At 38.5% G+C, this 25652-nt stretch overlaps 1 protein-coding gene across 1 annotated transcript in view; it reads right to left on the bottom strand.

Annotated features, from left to right (window-relative positions):
* Positions 1 to 1270: 1270 nt before the first annotated feature.
* The window catches only part of LOC139718020 (acetyl-coenzyme A synthetase 2-like, mitochondrial), a 36389-nt gene continuing 12007 nt past the window's right edge, over positions 1271 to 25652 (bottom strand). The window contains exons 2-15 of the mRNA XM_071629508.1: positions 25185 to 25281; positions 21807 to 21953; positions 19583 to 19635; positions 18025 to 18200; positions 12692 to 12844; positions 11910 to 12057; positions 11069 to 11206; positions 9849 to 9941; positions 8733 to 8842; positions 7093 to 7219; positions 6531 to 6658; positions 6092 to 6155; positions 3474 to 3595; positions 1271 to 2788 (exon numbers count right to left, since the gene is read on the bottom strand). Of these exons, the coding sequence (XP_071485609.1) occupies positions 2609 to 2788; positions 3474 to 3595; positions 6092 to 6155; positions 6531 to 6658; positions 7093 to 7219; positions 8733 to 8842; positions 9849 to 9941; positions 11069 to 11206; positions 11910 to 12057; positions 12692 to 12844; positions 18025 to 18200; positions 19583 to 19635; positions 21807 to 21953; positions 25185 to 25281 (1736 nt within the window). The 3' untranslated portion in view covers positions 1271 to 2608. The remainder of the gene's footprint in view (positions 2789 to 3473; positions 3596 to 6091; positions 6156 to 6530; positions 6659 to 7092; positions 7220 to 8732; positions 8843 to 9848; positions 9942 to 11068; positions 11207 to 11909; positions 12058 to 12691; positions 12845 to 18024; positions 18201 to 19582; positions 19636 to 21806; positions 21954 to 25184; positions 25282 to 25652) is intronic.

Below are 25652 nucleotides of genomic sequence, written 5' to 3'. Positions count from 1 at the left end.
ATTATCTGCATCCTAACATAATTTCCTTTTCTCTAACAATGAGCCATATTGTTCATTCTAAGCAATTAGCATGTAACATTTAGGTTTAACAACGATTATGAAAACAGAAAAGCGATAAATAGTGTCTACCTGCAAGTCGGAAACATCTGATAACCAAACACAGTTTGGGCTATTCCTGCAGACTTATGCCTGAAATAAATAATGTGTGCAGTAAAATCTTCATAGTGTTAGAGGTGCATACCATACACCACTGATTCCCAACATTATTCTACTGACCTATAAAGTCATACAGTGTCTATAAACATGATTGCATGGTGAATATCCTGCATGGCTGAAACAAAGTTTTGAAGACGTACAGGTAACACCTATCAACTAACCATTGACGAATGTCAGCAAAAATGGTCAACTGCTATTGAGAATTCTTTATACATGCTACATTAACACGTACTGCTACTGGTACACTCCGAATGTTGGCGTTCTAAACATGTACTACAATTGCGATCCAACTTTTGCAAATTATGACTTGTTAGTCTCTGAATAACAATCTTCAAGATTCCTGAAAATGCACTGCATTAAAATGGCAACGCAGACCATACTATGCACAAACTCTTGTTGTTTTTTTTTTGTAGTTACTTGTTTGAAGCATCCATAATATATTTCAATAAAGTCTAAAAAGTAAAGGTAGACTCTCTCTTTAGAATAAAAGCTTTCAGTTTAAACCTGAGGTACTCCATGCAGCATACATGTAAATATCTAAAATGAAAAGAAGAAAACGTGGAAATACAAAAGGATGACATGTATTATCTAATCATCTCTAGCTACATCTGACACTTGCTCACGTCAGACAAAATGTTCATTAGACAATCATTTTTCAACTAGATTTGTAAAACTTACAAGATATTTTGAAGTTTTTCACAATATTGAAACCATGTCTGTGCTGCTTACCATGGACACCTAAGAAGCCAATTGTGCTATACATGTGACCGATTCTATTACTAAGGCAAACTCCTGGAGGTTCAGTTGTAATTACTTGCCAGTTAGTATGTCTTTCACTGGAGTAAACTACCATTGTTTATTGGAGTCTTGAAATAAATAGAGGTTATAGAGCAATAGAGGTTAACATAAGGGGTAATATGGAAGAGTAGACGAAGCAAAAGCCTATACACTACATACTATAAACCCCTGTGGCCATGATACCTGTACTATGGACTGCCACTTACTCAAGTCATTCTTGGATTTCAAAAAACCACTGTCAACTTTCCACGTCCTTCAGTCTGTCTTGTACTACAAACCTTGTTTCTACAGAACTTATATTTTGTGCAATGCTTTTATTATTTTCTTCTCCACAGCCCATACACCTGGGTACTTAAACCAGCATACAACACTGCTACAATATATTACATAATAAAATGCTGTGTTTGTGAGGAAGTCTTCAAACAATAACCTTACTCAGTGGTTACTACTCTGTCCAGGAAGGGAGAGACTTGCGAAAAATTACAGAAAAAGAGTGTGGAATACAATAGAAAAAACACAATGAACAAAGCTATGATACAATGTTGAATTGACACTATGAGACACAATGCAATTCATGTGAAATTAAATTTGGAGCAATTTGTCCAGGCAGTTCTCGGAAGATGAGTCCCTGATTCTATCATATTTTGTTTCAATACTTCATAGCAGCCCTGATGTGAAGTTTTGTATTCAAGTATGTCCATGCAAACTTCATGACACCTTCAATGCCTGTGATGCTTAACAAGATAATAAGTCCAAGATACTGAGCATCACACATATCTGTTGTATGTGGGACTAAACCATCATACAGTGTGTCAGCTACTGTTTACAGCAACAATGCCACATGGCACACTATGTCCAAAATGAACTCATTTTTGCATTTTGTACAAGGCAACATGTAAGACGATGCCACTGTCATGGTCACATGTTACATAAGACAAACTGCCAAACGTTTCAATATTTGGACATCCAAACTAACCATTTCTAGTCACGTAAAAATCCTTCCCCTCCGCTTTTTTATTCAATGAGATACCCTGGCCTAGTCTTTGTGTTTCGAAAATTCAGTTGAAACTACAATGCCAGTGCACTTTAACAATCATGTATACCATTGTATGCTCAAGGGAAATTTGAGCCAAACCAAGCATTTATGGCTCAACCCAAGCATAACATGTGTGTCAAATTGATTCAGTTTCAGTTTTCAACAAAATATGTGGTCATTCCAAATATAATTCAATGACATGATTTAGACTAATGAATAGAAATCAAATAAGACTGGATTAAAAGATAATGTCCAATGCTTGACTTTAAAGGCAAAAAATTCTTTGCAAATAGAACAAAACAGTTATTCAAATTTATTGGCCTTCACAATTCATCTCTGGAGAAACTCATCTCATTTTCCATCCTTTCCACCTATGGCAAATTATCAAAAATAAACTGAATTTATAATTCAGAGGCACAATCACTTGGTGATTTAGTTATATCATCATTGAAAGAGAAAACATGTACAGGAAGAGAGAAAGACGCCATTACATGACTCAGACAGTTCCTGAATTGTATCCAGGGCCCACGGAGAGATAGGAATTGATGGTATTTCTCCTTACGCCGTTCCACTCATTCTCTTGGTAAGTCTATCATGGTTCTCCACAATGGCCTTGACCACAGAGGGGTCAGCCAAAGTGGACACATCTCCAAGCTCGTCACTCCTGTCGGCCGAAACCTTCCTCAAGATGCGTCTCATGATTTTGCCGGAGCGTGTCTTGGGCAATCCGGGTGTAATCTATTGGCACACAAATTTGAGTTGTTTCAAACAAGGGAAAATGTATGATGCAATTCATTTAAAATTCATAGTTTATGATCAACTTGTAACAAGGGATATCAAGTCTCATTCAAATAACTAAGATGACATGATTAAAGCTAAAGCAATAACCGCACTTCTGATAACTAGATGCTGATTTTTTTAATGTATATTTTTCTTACAAAGGAGGTTAACACACTTTCCTTTTGGTGACACGTTTTCTCAATGAGAGATCTCACATAGTGTCTATCCTTGGAGCATCAAACTTTAATCATCTATTTCGACATATTGCAACATTTGGATGGATTAGAGCAATGATAAGTATAAAGCTCAACCATGGACATTATGCATGGCCAGGACATTATGCATGGCCATGACTTTACTTTGAGTTCAGTATCTTCTAATTACAAGTCAAATTCATTTTCCCCCAAACATTATCATGACAATAGACAGCCATGAGGCTATATTCAATCTATCTCTCATAGTCCAATAGAGTACCGAAGTGATGATGCTCAATCTTTTGTTAGAGCTTGGGTCAGAACTGGGTGCGAGCATGGTTAGCAACAATACTAGTGTTCACAGATATATGGGCCAGGTCAGATTGTTTAGAACCAGTTTCCATGGCAATGAATGGCTGTGACATCATACTATGGTACCCTATACTCACTTGAATGATGTCAGGGACTGCATAGCCAGCAATCTTCTTCCTCACGATGGCCTTCAGCTCTGATATGATTTGCTCTTCGCTTTCTGAGATATCATCTTTCAGGGTGACATAGGCATACACACCTGCAGTAACGGGTTCATGTTGGAAAGGTCATAGAAATGGGGGAAAGAATCATTTAACCCTTACTGTACTGGGCTATTTGGCTCCATGAAAATACTGGGGGGGGGGCCTGGGAGGCCCCCCCATTGATCTCGGAAACGCAATGTCTGATGAACTTGAAAATTTGCATGCTGATAGATCTTCGCGTGTTGAATCTGATGGTGTAATTTATTTTAATTAATTATGCAAATTTTTTGCATAATTAGCTAATTAATTATTCATAATGCACATTTTATGCATTTGGGGGATATTTTCATAATTTCAGCCTAAACAAGTACAAAATTACATGAAAACTGTGTAATAATGAAGAATAATGTTTCCCAAATGTGAAATAAATCAATTCTTATCTATTTTTATGAGTACAGCAGATTTGCATAACCTATCAATATGCAAATTTACTACTTATGAATTTTTGCATACTTTTGAAATGTATGACGTACTAAAATGAAACTGGAAGTAAAATCATCCTTTTACAGGACCCATGGGCACTACCATACTTTTCAACTGTATTCTAATGTCCCTGATATTGTAAACTTGAAGTATAATTTATGCAAATTTATGTAAATTTATGATTTTTAGAATAAAAATTAGCTTATATGTGATTTTGCATGCAAAATATAAGAAAAATCAATGAATACAAAAGTATAGAAATGTGAGAAAAATCAAACAAGTTATTTGCCGCACTTATAAAACATTTTTGAAATTAACTTTACAGAATGTTATGTTTTGTATTGTTTTTATTTCTTATGTTTTCTATTGTTTTATATTCCTTATGTATATCATTGTTTCTAAACTTTGCCCAATTTATTTCAGAACAATGTAGAAGCATGAACCAAGTGGAAAACCAATTCCTGAGCAAAATTTATAAAGTAATGCAAGCCATGGTCAATTGACAGTATGTAACTGTACACAAATATATGCAGCGATTAGCCGTTTTAATGACATGCGCATACTAATTGGCCCATAACACCCCCTAGGTAGGTCAGATATGGACAAATGTGGTATCAAAATGTGCGTAAGACTTCAGGGGAAAAAGTCATGAAGCGAGAATCCAAAATTCCCAGCGGTCGCGATGCAATCGCCAAAAGTATGGAGAGGGGGGGCCTCCCAGGCCCCCCCAGTGCAGTTAGGGTTAAGTATCTGGGACTTAAAGAATACAAAGACACTGTGACATCACACACTTTAGGTAAGAGAAGCCTGTCTCTTGCATATCAAGGGGCATCATACTAACATACTAAAACTACAGATATATTTGCCTCTATGACAAACAATAGTAGGTACGTGCTGATTTCAATCTTACAATAAACCAGACAATATTTAAAGGGATATTTAAATTAGATACAGGGGGAATGAATTAAAATATGTAAGTAGTGACAAACCATCTTAGAAATGAGCATGGAATATAAAACAGGCTCGCAAATGTACAGAACATATGAGATGCATTTCTATTAAATTTCACATTTTCATAAGCTACAACACAAAAATAGCAATGAAGAAAGTGGGAAAAAATTTCTCACTGAGCTATTAGTACATCGCAGGGAGCTATTAGAGGTGTACAAATAAGTCAAGGGACACCCAAAAATGAATAAGGATGATATACTTCTGGTGAAACTTGATTTTCCTAATATAGTATATTGCCAGAGTGGTGCAAGCCTCACAGAAAACTTCATGACATCCATCAACTAGCAGGAAATTCTGTGATTTGAAGTTTCTTTGATTTCTTAAAATCTTAACACTGAATGGTTTTATTAAGGTTTGTGTGTCCCTTTTGCAAGCCTGAAATTTCATGCATTTCATAGGCTGGTATATTGCAGTTGTAATTTAGACCATTCATCAGAAAAAAAAAAACACTGGAAACTTCTCTGTGATGGAGGAAAGTAAATACTGAAAATTTTCCAGTGAACTCATGCAGAAGCCCTAAAAAAAACACCAATCTTACATTTGGTACAAAAAGGGAGTGTATTCTTCAGTGACATATGGTTAGTTTCTCATTTCTGTGAGGTGTATTACCACAAAAACACGGTTTTGGGAAACATTATTCTTAAATCATGCAAAGATTCATGACATCTGCAAAAAAGGCATTTGACCTTTAAATCCAAACCATCCCATTCTTCCATCTCCAAGGAGCTAACTTCCTTCCCTGCAACCTGCCATATGCTATCTCCTTATATCACATCTTTGGAATGAACAGCTTCAAATGACTAACTAAAGGCTAGGGGCAGAATCAACATATCAGGCTGCAGACCATACCTTGAACTGGTCCCACAGTAACCATGGGAGGAATATCATGCACACACAGTAATTTGACTGCTGCATGTTTGCTTGCTGTCAGCAACACCTGGTGTTAAATTTAGTAACTGCTGGTGTCTTACAGACACAGACAGTGTGCAAACAAACACATATACTATACTCACAGATCTAGCTAGGCTGAAATGCCTGTGTTGTAAGGAGTAACTCACCTTCACCCTTGATATCATGTGGGTAACCAACCACAGCAGTCTCTGCCACTGCCACGTGTTCATCCTATCCACAGAAAAAAACAAAAACAAAACAAAACATGGACAGAGGATTTTAACATAGTACACTTAACACAGTATGGACAATTGAGAAATTACTTATCAGTGAGCTTTTACTCCAAACATTAGCATTTTCTCAGTGTCTTATTCACTATTAGGACTGTGACCGGAAAATTGAATGCACAAATTTCCAGAATTGATGACAGATTACAGCAGCCAGTTGGCCTTTTCAAGTCATTCAACAACCAGTTTTATGAATTTCTTGTTTTATTTTGCTCACTGCCCAGCCGGTCTAAATACAGAGGAACTTGAGACAAGCCTGAACTTTAAATATTATTATCTGAGATGTACATGTAGGTGTTTAGACATTGGATAATCTCACCATTGCATCTTCGACTTCTGCCGTTCCCAGACGATGACCTGTGACATTGATGACATCATCCATGCGGCCGGTGATGTGGTAGTAACCCTTCTCATCTCTGACGGCGCCATCACCAGAGAAGTAATACCCTGAACAAAGGGAAGCAATACCATGGAGTGCACTCACTAACACATTTAATGTGAGACCGCTTTCTGTTGATCAAAACCTGGTGTAAAAATTGTTTGCCACAAGTATTACATAATCAAATATTACACATGAATTACTGAAAGACTTGCACTTAAATGGATGGAAAGATGAGAGATAAAAACTATCATAACAAAACATATCAGATCAAACACATTGGAACTCAATGTTATGAACCACATAATCTACAGAACATAGATTTCCAGTTGTACTGTAAGTATTACCTTTTCATTTTCAAGGCAGGGTAAGGGGGCATTCTTTTGAGTCATGCTTAAAGATTATATACCATGACAGATTTTGTAATCAGGTTTTTCAATTTATGAATCATACATACATTTTGCTGGATAAAATTATAATGATGGTGATAATACTATCCCACCTGTATATGGTTTGAGGTATGTGTCGATGTAGCGCTGGTGGTTGCCGTAGATGGTCCTTGCCATCCCTGGCCACGGTCTCCTAAGGCAGAGGGCTCCAGACACCTCATTCCCTTTAATCTCTTGGGCCTGTACAGAGAGGTCAATTTCCAAACATGCCATGTCACACTCTGTATTTTCCATTTGCCGTGGCAATCACTATCAAATACTAAACTAGAAATTAAAGCACCCGGAGAGCGCAGACCTCTGCTACGTTGTTTATTTCCACCCATACACACATGCTGAAAATTGCCCATTTTCACGATATAGAAGCTTTTTGTTTACATCATAAGCTTCCAGCTGCACTGCGCCTCACCCAGACGAGCAGAGTTTGCGCTTTAGTGCGTGTACGCAAACCCCAAAATGCACAGGTACACGTGGCACTTGACAACATACACCCATCACTGAGATGGACGGTGTCTACATCACAAGCGCTAAAATCATTGTGGAGTTTATGAAATGAAAATAAGTAAGTTCGGTGTAGATCACTAGAAAAACTAGAAAATGACAATAAGTATCACAATAACTTCTTGTGATATTTAATATTTTGCTGTATAAGTGGAAATTGTGGACAAAGCATAGATTGTGCACTACTAGTAAATGGTAATAGCCCTGATGACTATTGGAAATACAATGGAACCTACTCTTCTTTTAGGATAGCATGTAACAAGTTCTGCTAATATGCTTTCAGTCTTTTTTGCTTTTTGAAAGTTCTCTCTCTCTCTCTCTCTCCACTATCTATCTATAATTGCAAATTAGGTCAAAAACATTTTTTGTGTGTTTTTTTGTGGTAGTTTGGTACACCTTTTATAATGAAAAAGCCCTCCCTTTGTAACAGAGAGACATATGGCCTTCATCACAAACAAGGTCAAAAGATAAGATCTCTGAATCTAGGTCAGATTTGAGAGACAAAATTCAAAGTGATGAATTACTCATCCTAACGGTCTGTTGATACACTGAACACATTTTGCACCGTATGCAAGACACACACATATCCAAAATTAAGTCTGAAACCTCAATAGCAACTGTTATGATATTGGAATATTTAGATTAAAATGAAGTTTGGCATTTCTCATTAGGTGCATCCACACTACTTCTGATTATTCTTCAGATGTTATACACATTTTCACATCTGTCCAAAACAAAAACAAAATAACGGTAATAAATAAAAAGAAGAAAACTATATATAATTGTTATGTTTCTAATCTTCACACCAGGAGAGGATAAGGAATCCTCTTACGAGAAATGAAAAAACAAAACAAAAAAAAAAACCTCCCCAAATTGGACTTCTTTGCCCAAAATGCAAAATGTATTGCTGACCTTTTTGGCCTATGGGAAAGTCAACATGTGGAGCTTTTGGCAGTGTGTTTTGTGATGTGTTTTCACCAACAGTTGTTTGCTTTATGTAGTATGCTCCAATTGGTCACTCAGTATGACCATGGACCTGAAGGTCTATGGTATGACTGACCACACAATACAAATACTCCGCCAGGAGTGATAATTGTTCCCAACATCAAATATTCTCAGATATGCATAATGGAGCAAACACAAAAAATGCAGTCATCTGAATAGGGTTAAAAGTCAAATTTGTGTCATTTCCAACCTGTTCATCCATGAGAACTGGATCGATTCCAAAGAAAGGACGCATGGGACCTCCTGTTATCTCAGCACCGGGAGCAGAGGGACGTGGTGTGATACAAATACCTCCCGTCTCTATAGGAGTGAAAAAAAAAACAACAAACATGCTCCCCATTGGTGTCTTTGAAATCATTTGTGTTATAGTGCTGCCAGGGTAGCTTTGCCACCAAATTCGGGGGGAAAAAATTCAAATCATTTTGAAATACCCACCCTTGACTTTTTGTTTTATCAGCCACAAACATATTCTAACATTTCTTCAATTATATGATTAATATTTCACATCAATAAAAAAAAAAAAACTTTTGTGCAGCAGCTATGTGACAATTTGGTGTAATTCTCAGAATGCTGAACAAAATATTCAATCTAACTTCACTAATAAATGTGAGGTATTGTATGTCATGGCAATATTGCAATGTCAACATAATTGCTGCTTATCAAAACATAAATATGAATCACTACTGACACAATGAATGCTACATTAAAGTCTCTTAGGAATTTGGGTCAATTTCAGCCCATTCAAGAATTACTTGAAAATGGAATCATCATATCTGAGCAATTACTCTATACTTTTCTGAAGTCAAATGTGAGCTTTGAAAAATTAAATTTGACTTCATCTTAAAAACTATCAAATTTTTCATTCCTATTTTTAGTCTGCTAAGTTTCAAATAAATTTGATTCTACCAGTCATGATGAAACTCTCTGTGACATACTGCGCAAAAATTAGGTGTTTTTAGTTGATACATTTGTATTTACAGAGATGATGAGATAACTATCATCATCATTATTTGCAACAACATCACTGGTATAACAATGGCTCTTCAGTACTACTGTTGCTTCACTACCACTGATACAGAGATAGACTTTGCATTAATATGTGCATAACTTGGGAATCAGTGGATATTTGTTTCACAGCACAGCCTGTTTAAAAATGAGGAAGCTTTTGACAAGCTTGAACCTTGAATACGTACTGCAAACCTCAATGTACATGCAGGTGTCTGAGACACTCAATATTTCTCTTGTCACTCACTGCTGTACAAGTCCAATCAAATTGAGATGACAGGGGGAATACCCTACATCATACCTGTTTGCCACCATGTGTCTGCCAGGGAGCATCGGCCCTCTCCCACTATGTTGTTATACCACTCCCAGGCCTCATGGTTTAGTGGTTCTCCAACTGAAGGGGAAGAGGTACACCAATGATTGGTATCATTTTTAATGAAAAATCAATTCATGTTTGAATCAAATACACACACAGAAACACAAAAAAGAAGTTTGGAAGTGTGATGCAATAGTGGATGTCTTACAAAAAAGTTAGTGTCGAGCCATGGTAAAAGGATATGCCAGTAATTAAAGATATACAGTCTGTAGATAGAAACTCTTAACAAAAATTCCACACTCCTGACTTATGAATTTGAATATGATAGTCTTTTATTCTTCAATCTGAAATAAGGCAATGATGCTTCATGAGATTGCACAGTATATAAAAATGTATGAGAGGCTGTCCTACAATGCTGTAAAGAGCACACAGAGAGCGCTAAATCCGCTAAAACACTGAAATTGATTTGATATCATGAGCAGATGGATCTGACTACAAGCATTTAGTACTGATAGAAAGATAAATACCAATACCTTGGTACTCATCACATGCAAAATCCTGTGTGGGACCATGAGTGGAAGTAAAGAGAGCTTCTTATGAAGTAGTGGCTACAATGAATTTATTTGATTGCCATTTAGATGTGATCAGGTCTGGGTGGAATTAGTTTTCATTATCTCCTACGATCCCACAAGTTACAATGTTATATACCGATACTCTACTATGTCTGTTCATCTGGTGATATTACATAAACCAGTATGACTGTATTGAGAGAATCACTCACACATCACACCATACATCATTAGTTTATCTATCACAGACATCAAGGTTTCACATATAAGTGATAGGTCTTCTCTTTACACAGAGCAAAGAATATGTTTTGTCTCCAAGTATGAAATAAATGAGAAATGAAATAAACAAAGAAGGACATTATTAGATGTCAGGTTGCAACATGACATAGAGCTGCCATGGCTCCCAAGAAAAAAGAAAAATACAAAACTTTTCTTCATGTCCTATTAACTATTCAAGAAAGTAAAAACCTCCCTGATTCTCTAAATATTTGCTTTCAGTCATTTCTTTCATATCATTTAAATGAGCATGTTTGAATATTCATAATCTGTTCATGTGATGACACACTTTTTCTTCATATAACTACCTCTCATGGAGCATATTCCCTTTAAGCTGAAAGACAGAGAGGAAAAACTCACCACATCCCAGGGTTCGGAGAGTGGAGCGGTCGTATTTGGTGACGTGGGAATCCCCAGACTTGAGGAGGAGCCTGACCGCTGTTGGAGCGACGTAGATCTGGTTTATTCTCAGACGTTCCACCATCTCCCAGTACCGTCCTTATGGGGGAAGAAACCACGAGATAGATGCTTTAAAATAAACATTGCAACAGGTGCATGAGACGAATGTAAACAATGACAAGAGAGTCTGTCTGACTGGCTCATTACTGAGAGATTAAGATATGCAAAATACACACGTAGAATCAAAGTTATTAGCAAAAAGGAACCTGAATAACATACACTTTCTTACACCATACAAAGTTTAAATCCTTAATCTCTTGATATCATATGAATAATCGTCGGCTGAGGATGAGAAGGGCGCTAAGTTGCCTCGAACGCTATGGGTTAAGTAGCAACTTAATGCCCTTATCATTCTCACTTGACTATATCAGCTCACCAGTCTATTTCAACTGATTTTATAAGACTTAATATGACTTGTTAATCTATCACACCATAAGTCAAACCAAACAGTAACAGCATGCCTCAAATATTACATCCCTCGCCTATCATACCCAATTTTCTGCTTAAAAATAAAGAAATTAGATATTTTTACTCTACAGATAAACATCGTATGATTTTAATGATGATGTTTTACAATAATTTTTGTCAGTATAATCTTATCATATAGGATTAATAGCTAATGGCTAAAGTAAAGCAATCACAAAGCAAGATATGTCAATCATTTCAACCTCATTTAAACCATGTAATAACTAGTTTTTAAAAGCACATAATTTCTGATTGACTTGAACCAGTTTTTGCTCACCAGGATCTGGATAAGTTGGGGTGCTTTCAAACAAGACTGTTGTGGCACCATTACTGAGTGGACCATAGACCACATAGCTGTGACCTGTAATCCATCCAATGTCTGCTACACAGGCATACACATCTCCAGGTTGGTAGTCAAATACAAACTGTGGGGGGGGGGGGGGAATAAATGAATGGACAACTTGCTGCAATTGGACAGCCTCATTCGAAGTTGGGATAACATTTCAGTTCACATTCTAAGACCACAAAAAGCATAGTCACAAAAACTACTAAAGAAAAAAAAAAGAATTTGTGTTTCTATATCCTTAAAGTCCTGCCATTTAGGACTTAATGAGTTAATATGAATGAGATACACAGAAAGATTACGCTGAAATAATGTATTAAAATTGCAATGTAATACTGTTAGTGATATCTACAATGCTTGTTATATATGTTTAGCATGGGAGAATTAAACAGTACATACTGTTGAGAGACAATTTGCCTTCCTTGAAACCTAATATTTCTTCCATTTAATGGGAGACACAGTTCCTGAGATCTTCCTGCCTGACCCCCCCCCCCCCCCCCCCCCCCGAACCCTCATTATTGAATATCCTACGTGTACCCTGAAATAAAGCAAAACAAACACAAAGAAAACCCTGCACAATGATGTACTTGCTTCATCTACTGCAAGAACAATGGAGACAAAACACAAAACATGCAACCATAGACCATAACAACTCCGGAGAAGGAAGATACCCCCCTCTCCCACCCCCTCCTCCCAAGTTGAAGACCCTGTCCTACCTTGTGTGTGAGTGTTGCATATAGGAGGTAGCCTGCCTGTGAGTGAGAGAGTCCTTTGGGGGAGCCAGTAGACCCTGAGGTGTAGAGCATAAAGAGGAGATCCTCACTACTAAGGACCTCAGGTTCACACTCTGTGGACTCCGCAGCCATCGCCTGACAAAATAAAATCACAACATATCAGTTCAATGTAGAGAGATGTTTTCAAAACTGATATCACTTCGGTTAAACAATGTTACCACAAAATGAATACACAAAATATTAGTTCACTGTAGAGAGATGTTTTCACAACTGATATTACTTTTGTTCAACAATGTTACCATAACAGTTGACTAAGATCTTCTGGCAATAGTAAATATCTCCATCTGATAAACTGATGCTAATGTTCAACAGCAGTCACACAGTATTCAGAGTATTCAGGAAAGCATACTTCAGGATCCCCCCTTCGTATTTCAAATTCTTCCACTTCCAAGGTCTACAGAGAAACATCTGTTGACAATGGATTTCAAGTCCATTGCCTGTGTACTACAACTTCATATGACAAAATGACACAAAATACCTATGATACAATAGTTAAAGGGATGGTATAGTGTTGGTTGAGGTTAGGATTCAGCTTTTAACTTTTTGCAAGATACTTAGAAACCTCTTCATAAAATGTTAAAGAGCATACAATTCTGACAGGGATTCAAAGTTTATTTGATGGAAATCAGCTTTGAAATGACCGAGATATCTAAAAACAAGGTAAAACAAAGAGATCCTAATAAAAGTTGTGGCCTATCAATTTTATTAGAATCTTTTTCTTTTTTTTTAATATCTCAGCCATTTCAAGGCCAATTTTCGTCAAATAAACGTTGAATCCTTCTTGAAATTACATGTTCTTTCATATTTCAAAAGAGGTTGCTCATTATCTCACCAAAAATGTTATAAACCTGAATGCTCACCTCCACCAGTACTATTCAGTCCTTTTCAGGTCTGAGGAGAAACATCTATCGACAGTGGATTTTAAGTCCAATGTCTGTGTACTACGACTTCATAAGACATACATGTAATGACACAAAAATTCTACAATATAATAGTTAACATCTTTAAAAACATAACTTTCATAATCCTCAGTGTCTGAAAACAAGACTAACTCTTCATTATCAGTGCCCAAACAATATAGGTCAACGTCTCTTCTTCACCTATTGTTTTCTTCAGCATTATGGTCCCATGAACAGGTCTGAATATAGCTACTGGTACATAAATTTGCCCTCTTTCAGACATGTTTTCCTGCCTTTATACTACTATTTCTCCCTCTCTCCCTCCTTTCTTCTTTTCCTTCTCTCTTCTCTTAACTTCCTCTTTCCTTTGCTCTCTTTCCATCTCTCCTATCATATATCTCTCTCCCATTTTATTAAACTACCCCCTCTCTTTCTCTATCTTTTCCCCCCATCAGTATCCTGTCACACTTCCTCTCTTGATGTTTTATCTTCACACTTCCCAATCAATTTTGGCATCTGTTCATACTTTAACATCTATCTACCGGTTATTTGCCTTTCTCTTTAAAGTGAAAACATAGTTCTGGTAAGGGTTTGAGAACCTGTCTTGCACCATGTCATATTTGCTTGCAATATATCAAATGAGTCTACCAAGACACTTACCTGGCTGATGCGATTTGCCGGGATGATGAGTTGTTTTGGAGTATTTTTAGATCAAAAATAAAGGTCGGTATACCGCCTTTTATTCCAGACGGATCCAGGCTAAGTCGCTCTCAGGAACAACTCGGTCCTTTTTCAGACAATTTACACACATGCGTTATTCCACGCATTTCTTAGGCATACGTGTACATCTTGGTTTGAAATTTGACAATTTTGCAGGAGCACCAGAGCTATGTTTTCACTTTAAAGCTCTCTATACTCATTTGCATATATTACTAGTCTTTTCCTTCAGTCAGATTAGACAGTCAGCTTTCCTATCATATATCTTTATCAATTCAGATATATTCCTACTGCTCTAGCTATTTGTCTATTCATCTGTTTGGCCATCCATCGACCAATCTCTCACAAAAACTAATTCTCATTTTGCAAACAATACTGTGGCCTTTTCCCTTCCTACATTTCTCATATCCATTTTTATCATTCATCCTGTTCTTTTTATCTATACATCCAGCTAGATGAAACTGTATCTGTTACAATCTGTCTTCCCCTCAATCCATCTATTCATTATTTCCTCACAACAATAAACACGCACATACTTTTATGTCACATATAATATTTGCATGTCAATAATCCTTTGTTATATTGCCCAACCTCTTGACTCTTCCACATTATGTATGACTGGGTGATAGAATTCTATCATTCTGATCATTATACTCCTTGCTCCCCCCCACCTCCTTCTGTTGGTGAAAAGGCAGTTATGTTGATTCTCTTAGTGTGTGTGTGTGTGTGTGGTACCTTTGCCTACAAAGGAACAAAATCTGCTGCATAGACAGACAGAAACAGCCTCTAGGTCTAGGTTTTGTCTGTAGACACAAACTTTGGGACCTAGTGCAGGAGCCAATAATGTTAAAAGGTCACATCTGTCAAAAGCCTGACTTTCATAGACACAATAATGCTACCTTACTTCACTGGAGAGCAGCCACGGAATGCTAGCAACCTTTGTGCTTTAACAACACAAGAGTTTCCTGTTTCATTGACTCATTGCTATTTACTATACTTGTCCTCCTTTCTCACTAAGTATATGATAACCACAAAATGAACTAGAAAAGCACTCGTAGAGCATAGACCTCCACCAAGCAGCTCATTTCCACCATGCATAAAAATACATAAAAATTCCCAGATCACTACCAAAATTTAATCACTTGTTCCTTGCATCATTATCAACTTTTCCTTCAAGTTCCACCCATTATACACGCATGGTGAAAATCACCCAATTTCCCAATATAGAAGCCTTCTGTTTATGTCATCAGCTTCCAGCTATGCAGTATCTCACTCAAGCAGAGCACATGCTTTAGAGTGCACATATATGCAAACCTCAAATACACGCAGCTTTAACTACCAAGTTTATTGACCCTATCTGCCAAAAGACAGAAATCCTTCAAAAATCCCCCCCCCCCCCAAAAAAAAAAAAAAAAAAAAAATACCAAGATCACTACCAAAATTTAATCATCTCTTCCTGGTGTCCTTATCAACTTTTCCTGCAAGTTTCATTCAAATCCACTGACAATGTATTGAGTTATTTTGCACTCAGACAAACAAACAACGATGAAAACATAACCTCCTCCCTTGGCAGAGGTAATCATCCCAAACCATGAATGACTATTTAATACTCTGTAGGAAACTAATAACTGTTCCTCTTTGAAAAAAAAAAAATGAAGGAAAAAGAAGAAAATACACAACCTGACATAGAACAAGTAAATCCTTGCTAAATGTTAACGGGTGCACAGTTTAACCAAACTTTCCAGTACACATTACAGATAAAAATGTATTCAGTTGTCAAATAGTCATGTGGTAGAACACACAAACAAACAAACAGACACACACAGACACGGACACAGACACAGACACAGAAACAGACACACACAGTTTCTCCAAATATGTTTCAGATGTATGCCTTGTTGGCTGTCACAATGAGAACAAGAGACCCGGGGGTCTCGCGCTCACCTTAGTATCGCAAGTTCACTTTCGATGCATTCTTGCAGACTCTTAACTAAGAACATTGGAAAATTGAGGCAGGGAGGGGCAGCTTTGCGAGCTGAGCTGGGCATGGTGTCCATTTGCATATTCCATCACAGGGTAAAAATACCTGCCAAGTACAGTATACTTTATAGAATGTTGGACTACGCAGTTTGGAAAAAAAGACTTAAAACTCTATAACTTCTGATTGTAGAGAAGAATATCATTGAATATTCCGTAGGAGGTTTGGGCCCCCTGGGGCCCCCAAGGAAAGCATTCAAACACTTTGAGATCCTATCCCCATAGGAATGCTACTTGCCAAATTTGGTGAAAATCTGTTATGTTGTTTTCAGCAAGAAGATGAAAATGTACAATTAAAGTCCACATCTGGATCCCTCCCCCCCCCCCCCCCCCTCCCCCAGCAGCCCTGGATCTGCAATGAACAAACTTGGAACTACAGTCATCAATGTACAAACTCATAGTAACATTGCTTTATTACTTCTGGTTCTAGAGAAGAATTGTAAATATTCCTTAATGTTGGGGGGGGGGGGGTTGGGTGTGATTGGGCCCCCTGGGAGCCCCCAAAGGGAGCATGGTGCCAAGTTGAACAGGTCAACAAATTGAGATCTTAATGCCCCTGCATGCTACCTGCCAAGTTTGGTGAATATTCATCAAGAGGTTTTCAAAAAGAATATGAACATGTACAATTTAAGTCCCCATTTGGACCCATCCCACCCCACACCCCTGGGTCCCAAGGGGGGGGGGGGGGGGGGCACCCTGATTCTGCCATGAACAAACAAAGTCATCAATATACACGCACTGACTCATTGTATTAACTCAGCTCAATCATTTTTGGTTCTAAAGAAAATCTTTAAAGATACCTTACAGGTGGGGCATGGTGCCCATTTGATGGAATTGAGATTCTATTCCACTAGGGATGCTACCTGGCAAGTTAGGTGAAAATTCATTGGGGTTTTCAGGAAGAAGATGGAAATGTACAATTTAGGCCCCATTAGGACCCCTCCCCACCCCCAATCCCAAGGGGGGGGGGGGGGGGGCACCCCTGATTCCACCGTGAACAAACTTGAGACTACAGCCATCAATGCACTAACTCATAGTATTAACTTAGCTCTATCACTTCCGGTTCTGGAGAAGAAGATTTTTTAAGATTCCTTATTTTTTTTTTATTTTTATTTATCTTTTTTTTTTTTTTTGGGGGGGGGTTGGCCCCCTGCCCCCCCCCCCCCCCCAGGTGGGGCATGGTGCCAATTCAAACAAATTGAAATCTTCTCTCCCTAGGGATGCTACCTGCCAAGTTTGGTGACAATTGGTCATGGGGTTCTCAAGAAGATGAACATGTAAAAAGTTTACACACGAGACACAACGGACGACGCACGACAGACAACGCACGATGGACTCCGGACGAAGAATGATCACAATAGCTCACTTGACAGGTTGGCTAAAAATGTATGCTCATCTTAAAGTCATGTCAGATATCAATCCAAACAAGTATTACAAGAGTAAACAGTGACATACATGTACAGTAATATTATAATGGCACATAATTACAGCTACATAGACAAAAATAGCACAGTATGACACAATAGGAGAGGGGGGACCCAATGGTATCCGTCACTAAGTTAACCAAAAAGTGTATATAGAGGGCTCTGTCAGCAGGCTTACCTCTTCCATGGGGATGTCCTTCTCAGACATGGGAACTGGGTTGCCTGTCCGCTTGGAGACAAATACCCGCTTGACCTTTGGACACATGGCCACAGCTTGGTCTACCGTCTTCTTGAGGTTGATGATCTTTCCTCCTCTGATGGCCTGGTCTGTTGTGAGGATGGTTTCAGCTCCAGCTTTAGAAAACACAGAGAGACAAATCATTTGTAGCTTTCCCATCATGGCTTGCACTTCAAGTTTAAAGGGATGGTATAGCATTGGTGGAGATGAGGATTGGGCTTTTAATTTTTTGCGAGATACCACGAAACCACTTATGAAATAGTACAGAGCCTGCCATTCTAGCTGGAATTCAAAGTTTATTTGATGAAAATCAGTTTTGGAATGGCTAAGACATCAAAAAAACAAAGTAAAATAAAGTGATCGTATCAAAAGGTGGGTCACACCTTTTATATTTTTAAGGATCGCTCTGTTTTTTATATCCCAGCCATTTCAAAACCAGTCTTTATCAAATAAACACTGAATTCCTCTTGGAATTACATGCTCTTTCACATTTCATACGAGGTTTCTCATTATCCCCCCCCCCCCCAAAAAAAGAAGAAAAAAGTTAGAAACCTGAGATTGTAGGTCTCAACCAAAACTATACCATCCCTTTAAGTTAAGTTAAAGTTATCTCCATGCTTCACGCCAGGAAAAATCTTATGTTAGCTAACCTCTGTCACAGGCTTTCTCGCTGTCAGTACACTTTTATGGTAATGTAGTCAAATTCTATGCATGCTTTGTTCACAAATGTTGCCCTAACAAACACAAAGCATGGCAGAGACTTGCCCCACCTAGCAATGACTAAGTGGACTTCCACCTTAGAAACTTAATTGGAGGGAGCTAGTGAATGAAATGCTTCATTACCTGGATATAGGAAAAGAAACATCCATGAAGCAAACAGGGGGGTGTTTCATCAATTTAGTCAGCACACTGACAAGTTCAATTTCAGTAAAATCCTTGGTTTTGATTGGCTGAGAAGCTTTGGTCACTGACTGTTACCATGGTGATTGTCAGAGACTGACAACTTGTCAGCGCCGACAACTTTGATGAAACGGTCCCCAGGAGGTTGTCGAGTGAGACCCAAGTCAGGCTATCTGTGAGAGGCAACCCCAGCTGGAGGACCTTTACAGACCCGTCCAGGTTTCTGACATTTTTACGCCTTTGAATTACTGCAATTTTGCTGCAAATCAGAGTGGGTCCTCCCTTGTAGCTACAGACCATACAGTTCATGAATCAAACAAAGATGAATTACTTGAAAATGCTGGTGAAAAGCAAGGGAGAAAGATTCATTTGGTTCACAGTAGTTTGAGACAGTGGACATTTGTGCATAATTAGGATAAAAACAGAGGACAATAAAATGCATTATTTCTAAATATTTCTGTGCTAACTTTTCCTATCAATTTTCATCAAAAACTGAGGTAGTTAATACTTTTAGTATAGTGTAATGTCAGTTTGGTAAATCAGTATGGATATATTCAAATATTGTTACTCAGTCAGAAAGCATCAGTTTATTTCTTACCATCAATGATTCTGCTTGCCAGTGCTTCTGAACTGAAGCCAGCAAAAACCACACTGCAAAACAAGAACCAAGAATGATACTTTATACAAATGATGCACAGGATAGAGTGCGTTAGTGGAGGCGGCACTACATTGTAAATACCCGAGAGTGAGCTGCATCTCCACTAACGCCACAAAATAATCCTGTGCATCATTTGTTTTATAAAATGGGTCGAAAACTAACAGCATTTTTCACGTACCTTTGTGGGTCAGTACCAGTCAGCTACATGTAGCACTCGCTCGAGAGAGTCGAGTCAAGCACGTCGCACCCGGAAATCCCGCACATATGTAAGTACTGTACGTATAAGAGTACTGTATACGTACGCCACATAATATGTTATGCACACAAGAAAGGCCGGCCGGCAGCCGGCCCGAACTAGAAGTTGTTTACAGGATTGACAGCGCGTATAGTAGCGCGCGACGCACTTGTAACAACTGATTGAGTGCGCACTGGTACTGCAGTGCAATGGTACTAAAGTAATCAAAGCCCACGTGACTCATTTCAGCGCTTCCTATTGGCTACATTCTTGAACCCATTTTATAATAGATATTATTCACTTGTTGCTGCATAAATGAAAAAAAAATGAACATATATGGCAGCATTTCATATCCTCAAATTTGAATTTACATGTATTGTATTAAAGTTTGCCTAGTCTGTCAACCTAGACAAGAAAATTGTCATTTGTTTATGTTCAATATCACTCTGATTTAAAACAAGCACAAGTGAGTCAAATGGCAATTCTTTCACAGAAGTTTTTCCATATCTTCATTTTCACATTACATACTTCTTTTCAGTACATGTCTATTCTAATGTCACCATTTTTTTTTTTATTACTAGTATCATTTCTTTTTTAGTTCTCTTCTCCTCTGTCTTCTGCTCTCTTGAATCCCTCTCTTTCTCTTCTTTTCTGTAAAAATCCCCACAGAAACAAACTCTACTTCTCTTTAAACTTACTTTTGACAAAGGGGCCACAGAGTGATTTTTAGTTTGGGGGAAGGGGAAGTGCTCATGGTTGGGTCACAGGGCAATTCTCCCACACTCCCTCTTGTCTTCCCACCCCGCCCCCATGTGTTATAATTTTATTTTATTTGTATTCTATTTCTTTCTTTCTTTCTTTCTTTTTTTTTTTTTTGGGGGGGGGGGGGGATCGAGGCAGTTTGTCTATTTTTCTTTTCATTCTGTCTTTATTTGCTTTTCATGGAGCCAAGGGGGGGGGGGGGGAGAGGGTTCAGCCCCTTCTAGTCCCACATCCTGTGTGAAGTATGTCATTAAAACATTCATCTCAGTATCCCGTCAACAACACCCAAAAAAAGAGCTTTGATTCCCAAGATGAGTGAGTCAACTGCTTCATGCTGCTTGCCAAAACATCTGTGACACACTTACACTGGCCAATAGACATGAGGAAAAGAGGTTGTGCTTCTATTCTGAGATGAAAACATTTGCAAAGATTCAGGTTTGATTCATCAAAGCAGTCATCTTCTCATCAAAAGATCCGAACATTTGTGGCATTATTCCGAAGGTTCGTTATTCCGGAGATTCGTTAATCCGAATATGAAATTGGGAATAACGAACCTTCGGAATAACGAGCTGTAACTGTACCATTCGATCAATAGGATTTGAAATTTCCAACTAACTACCAGTAACGTCTATCTGCTAAGTCATCAGCTCAAATCTTAATATCCTTGTCTGCATTGATAATAATAATTCACAGCATTTATAAAGCGCATTATCACATGAAATGTCTCTAAGCGCTACTGGGGGGAAAATAGAAAAGGAAGAAGCAGAAAGAAAGAACAGAAGAAGAAGGTCCAGTTTCAGAGACGGTAAAGCATTGATGGCTTTGGTCCACATTTTGGAAGGCAAAGATGATTTGATGCTATCTTCATGATTCCTTTGTTACTCACACGACATACAGAAGCTAAATTTGTTATCCCTTGAAGATCGCATTCAGATGACAAACACATAATTCAAAATGACAAGGAATGATATCTATCCTGAATCATAAGACTTAATGAGAACTCAACAAAATATCTTTCCCTATTACTGATAGTTATCAGTGCCTGCGCTTTTGTTTTGCTATAGGATTGTTACATGGAATTGATTTGGGCTGGATGGTTAAATTGGCAATTGAGTTTTTGTATTTGTTTTTTTCATCATGCCTAGAAAAGGATGGTATGGTAGGTACTTGTGAACAGCCCCAATTCTTGCACAGGCCTGCATGGCAGCGACTGCTATTGGTGAGACGGGCATGTAGATGGCGACCGGGTCCCCCCGCTTCACGCCTTGACGTCGAAGAGCATTGGCCAATTGGTTTGTCATCTCATACAGCTGCCTGCAGACAAACAAACAAACAAACAAGCAAAGCGATAAGTTTTGCAGCCAACAATTGTGCCACAAAGAATACCATTCCCTCAACAAGAGTCCCAAGGTTTTGCGCTCACCCAAGTATCACAAGTTCACCTTTCACACAGTCACTAATCTACATTACACACAGCTCTACTAAAATTTGACCAGGCATTCTCAAGTAGAAGACGAAAATGTACAATTCGGGCCCAAATTTGGACCCCCTCCCCCCCCCCCCCCCCCCATATTATCAATTTTAGCTCTATGACTTCTCATTCTAGAGAAAAAGACTAAAGATTCCTTGATTTTGCCACCCAGGGGGCCTCTGGGTGGGGCATGGTGCCCATTTTAAGAAACTGAGATCCTAACCCCATAGGGATGCTACCTGCCAAGTTTGGTGAAAATCGGTGTTGGGGTTTTCAAGAAGACGATGAAAATGTGCAATTTAGGTCCCAATTTGGACCTCCCCACCCCTCCCCCTGCTCCAAGGGGGCACCCCTGGATCTGCTATGAACAAACTTGAAACTACAGTCATTAATGTACTAACTCATGGTATGAATTAACTTAGCTCTATCACTTCTGATTCCAGAGAAGATTTTCAAAGATTCCTAAATTTTGGGAGGTTTGGGTTTGGAGGGCTCCAGGGTGGGACACAGTGCCCATTTGAACAAATGAGATCCTATATCCCTAGGGATGCAGAGACTCCAACTCTCCCGTTTTCGACAGGAGATCTCCCGCCGAAAACCCATTTTTGCAAAATCTTCCGTTCTCCCGCTTGAGAGTTAATTTCTCCCGCCCTGGCTCTTTGTCTCCCGTTGGAAAGGATTTCTTCCTTATTACTATTGTATGTTGAAAAAATAAGCCTTAGATAGCACCAGAGAGCATCTAGAACCCTAGGAACTTGGCACTTCCCACACATCAACTTGGAGTCTCCCATTTGCTAGGGGTTTCAGGCGGGAGAATCTCCAGATCAGAAGGTGCTTTGGGTTGGAGTCTCTGGGGATGCTACCTACCAAGTTTGGTGAATATCGTTCATGGGGTTCTCACGAAGAAATGAAAATGTACAATTAAGGCCCCATTAGGACCCTACCCCACTCCCCTCCCCTGGGTCCCAAAGAGGGCGCCCTGATTCCGCCATGAACAAACTTGAAACTACAGCCATCAATTTACTAACTCCTAGTATTAACTTAGCTCTATCACGACTGGTTCTAGAGAAGAGGACTTTTAAAGATTCCTTTTTTGGGGGGGGGGGGGGGGGTTGGGCCCTCTGGGGGCCCCCTGGGAGGGACATTAGGCCCATTTTAACAAATTGAGATCCTAGCCCCCTTGGAATGCTACCTGCCAAGTTTGGTGAAAATCCATCAAGAGGTTTCCAAGAAGAAGATGAAAATGTACAATTTAGGCCCCCATTTGGACCTTCCCGCCAACCCCCCTCCTCCCCCCCCCCCCCCCACCCCAAGGGGGGCACCCCTGGCTCCGCCATGAACAAACTTGGAACTGCAGTCATTAATGTACTAACTCATAGCATTAACTTAGCTCTACCACCTCTGGTTATAGAGAAGAAAATTTTTTAAGTTTCCTTAATTTGGAGGGGGGGGGGCCTCCTGAGGGGCCCCCTGGGTGGAGCATGGTGCCCATTTTAACAAATTGAGATTCTAAACCCCTAGGGATGCTACCTGCCAAGTTTGGTGAAAATCGGTCTTGGGGTTGTCAAGAAGAAGATGAAAATATTTAAAAGTTTACGCACGATGCACGACGGGCGAAGAACGATCGCAATAGCTCACTTGAGACGAAGGCTCAGGTGAGCTAAAAATGGCTCTACATCTTATGGTACAACAGTTGATGAAATATATCATTAAAGATATGGATGTGGATGTTAAAGTCTTCCACTTTTATTAAAAGTGTATCAATTTCCAAATGATAATGTAACCAAGGTTTAGCTTCAAGTTGACTTCAGGATACGTCATGCTGAAAATTTAACTTGTGTCTGCAGCAAAGCCTTTTTTTTTACTGTTGTCTTGACAAAAGCAATGATTTTACCAGGTATTCCCATGCATCATGGTGTTTCACAAAGCAATAAAAAGCACATAAATCTGCAAAAGATCCATGAAAAAATAATTTGCAATCTATTATCACACACACACACACACACACACAAAAAAAAAAAATCTGTGATAACAAATTGTGACAAGAATATCATCTTCTGCACTTCTACAAAATACTACATCAGTTCTCTGATTGCAAAAAAAAAATAATAATGACATAGTTCTGTTGATATGATAAAATATTTATATCTCTGTCATTATTTCGGTTCACAGCAACGAAAAAAAATGATGCCAATTAGTCAATAATGTCTAGACATTGACTTTGACTATCAGGTCTACTGTAAGATGAGCTAGCAACTGAAAGGAACATGACAACATTCATGTGGTGGCAATAAATGTTATCAAACAAACTTTGATATCATAATAGATTTATCAGTCTAGACTGATTAGTGGTCCAAATAAACATAGCCAAAGATCATCATACAGATAATTGTTTAACAGGTTTCAAAGACCAAAATAAAACTCGGCATACAAGATGTCAATGACTGACATTATGTTTAGGGTTAGTAGCCTGACAGGTAATAGTGGTTACTGCTCGTCTCACGGTAATTTTCCTTTGACAACAAGCACTCAACTATTCTTTTTAATTTCACAGGACTCTTGACGATTTGTAACATGAATTTGTTCCTGGGGACAAAAAATTGTAATAATTGTTCTGGCAACAAACAAAGTGTAAAGACAATGGACACAATGTGTTCATGCACATGAACACTGAATAAAACTAGGAGACAGAGATGACATGTACTGAACAGAATTAAAAATAAAAGCATGGATAATATTTGTCCATCTTAATAATTTAGTGATGTGTTTATCAAAAAAAGTAGGATGACATTTGATACAAACCTGATAGTTGATGCAACTGAGGCATATCATACCATGCAAATGTTGCAGAACTACTGTTTTGTTTTTGTTTTTTAAAGGTGGGGGCACCCCCAATACCGCAGCCTTCTGCCGTGAAATTCTGTAATAAACTTTGGTAAGCGTGCAATCTGTGCTTAACCAGAGGGGGTCATGGAAGAAGAATTTACAGCAGAGATAAGGAAGGAAGGTGGAGATGGTGGGGGAGGGGAGGGGTTAAGCATGAGAAAGATGAAGCAGAAAGATGGTCTACTCACTGGTAGGTGATTCTCTCCTCCTGGCCCGGTTCATCTTTCTCCCAGATGAGGGCTACACGATTTGGGTCCGAGGCTCGGTGTCTGTCAATGCAGTTTACTGGAGAAAAAAAAGATGCAAATATTGCATGTAGCCTTTTTACAAAGAATCCTGAAGAAATGGATGTTATCATCCATTTTTTCCATTTTTTTTTAACCTAAATCACTTTGTCTGCTCTTTTAATTGTCATGCTTTTTCTCTACAATCAGAGATGCATATTCAAAGCCCATTTATGCTCTTTCTTACCTCACCACAATTGACGTTTATAATTACCTTGAACTTGGAGATTATATAAAAATTTGATAATGGTGTATTCAACACTTTTCCATATCAAACAAAGTAACATTCACTAAGAAGTATGCCCACTCTTTCACAAAAATAAAATAACAAATTTGACAAAAAACAAACAAACACCCAAAGCAGAAATAGAA

This window comes from Diadema antillarum, unplaced genomic scaffold, assembly GCF_040938485.1.
Source record: "Diadema antillarum isolate AM-2024a unplaced genomic scaffold, OU_Dant_1.0 scf00000087, whole genome shotgun sequence".
Lineage (NCBI taxonomy): Eukaryota > Metazoa > Echinodermata > Echinoidea > Diadematoida > Diadematidae > Diadema > Diadema antillarum.
This window is presented reverse-complemented; position numbering and strand designations above follow the sequence as displayed.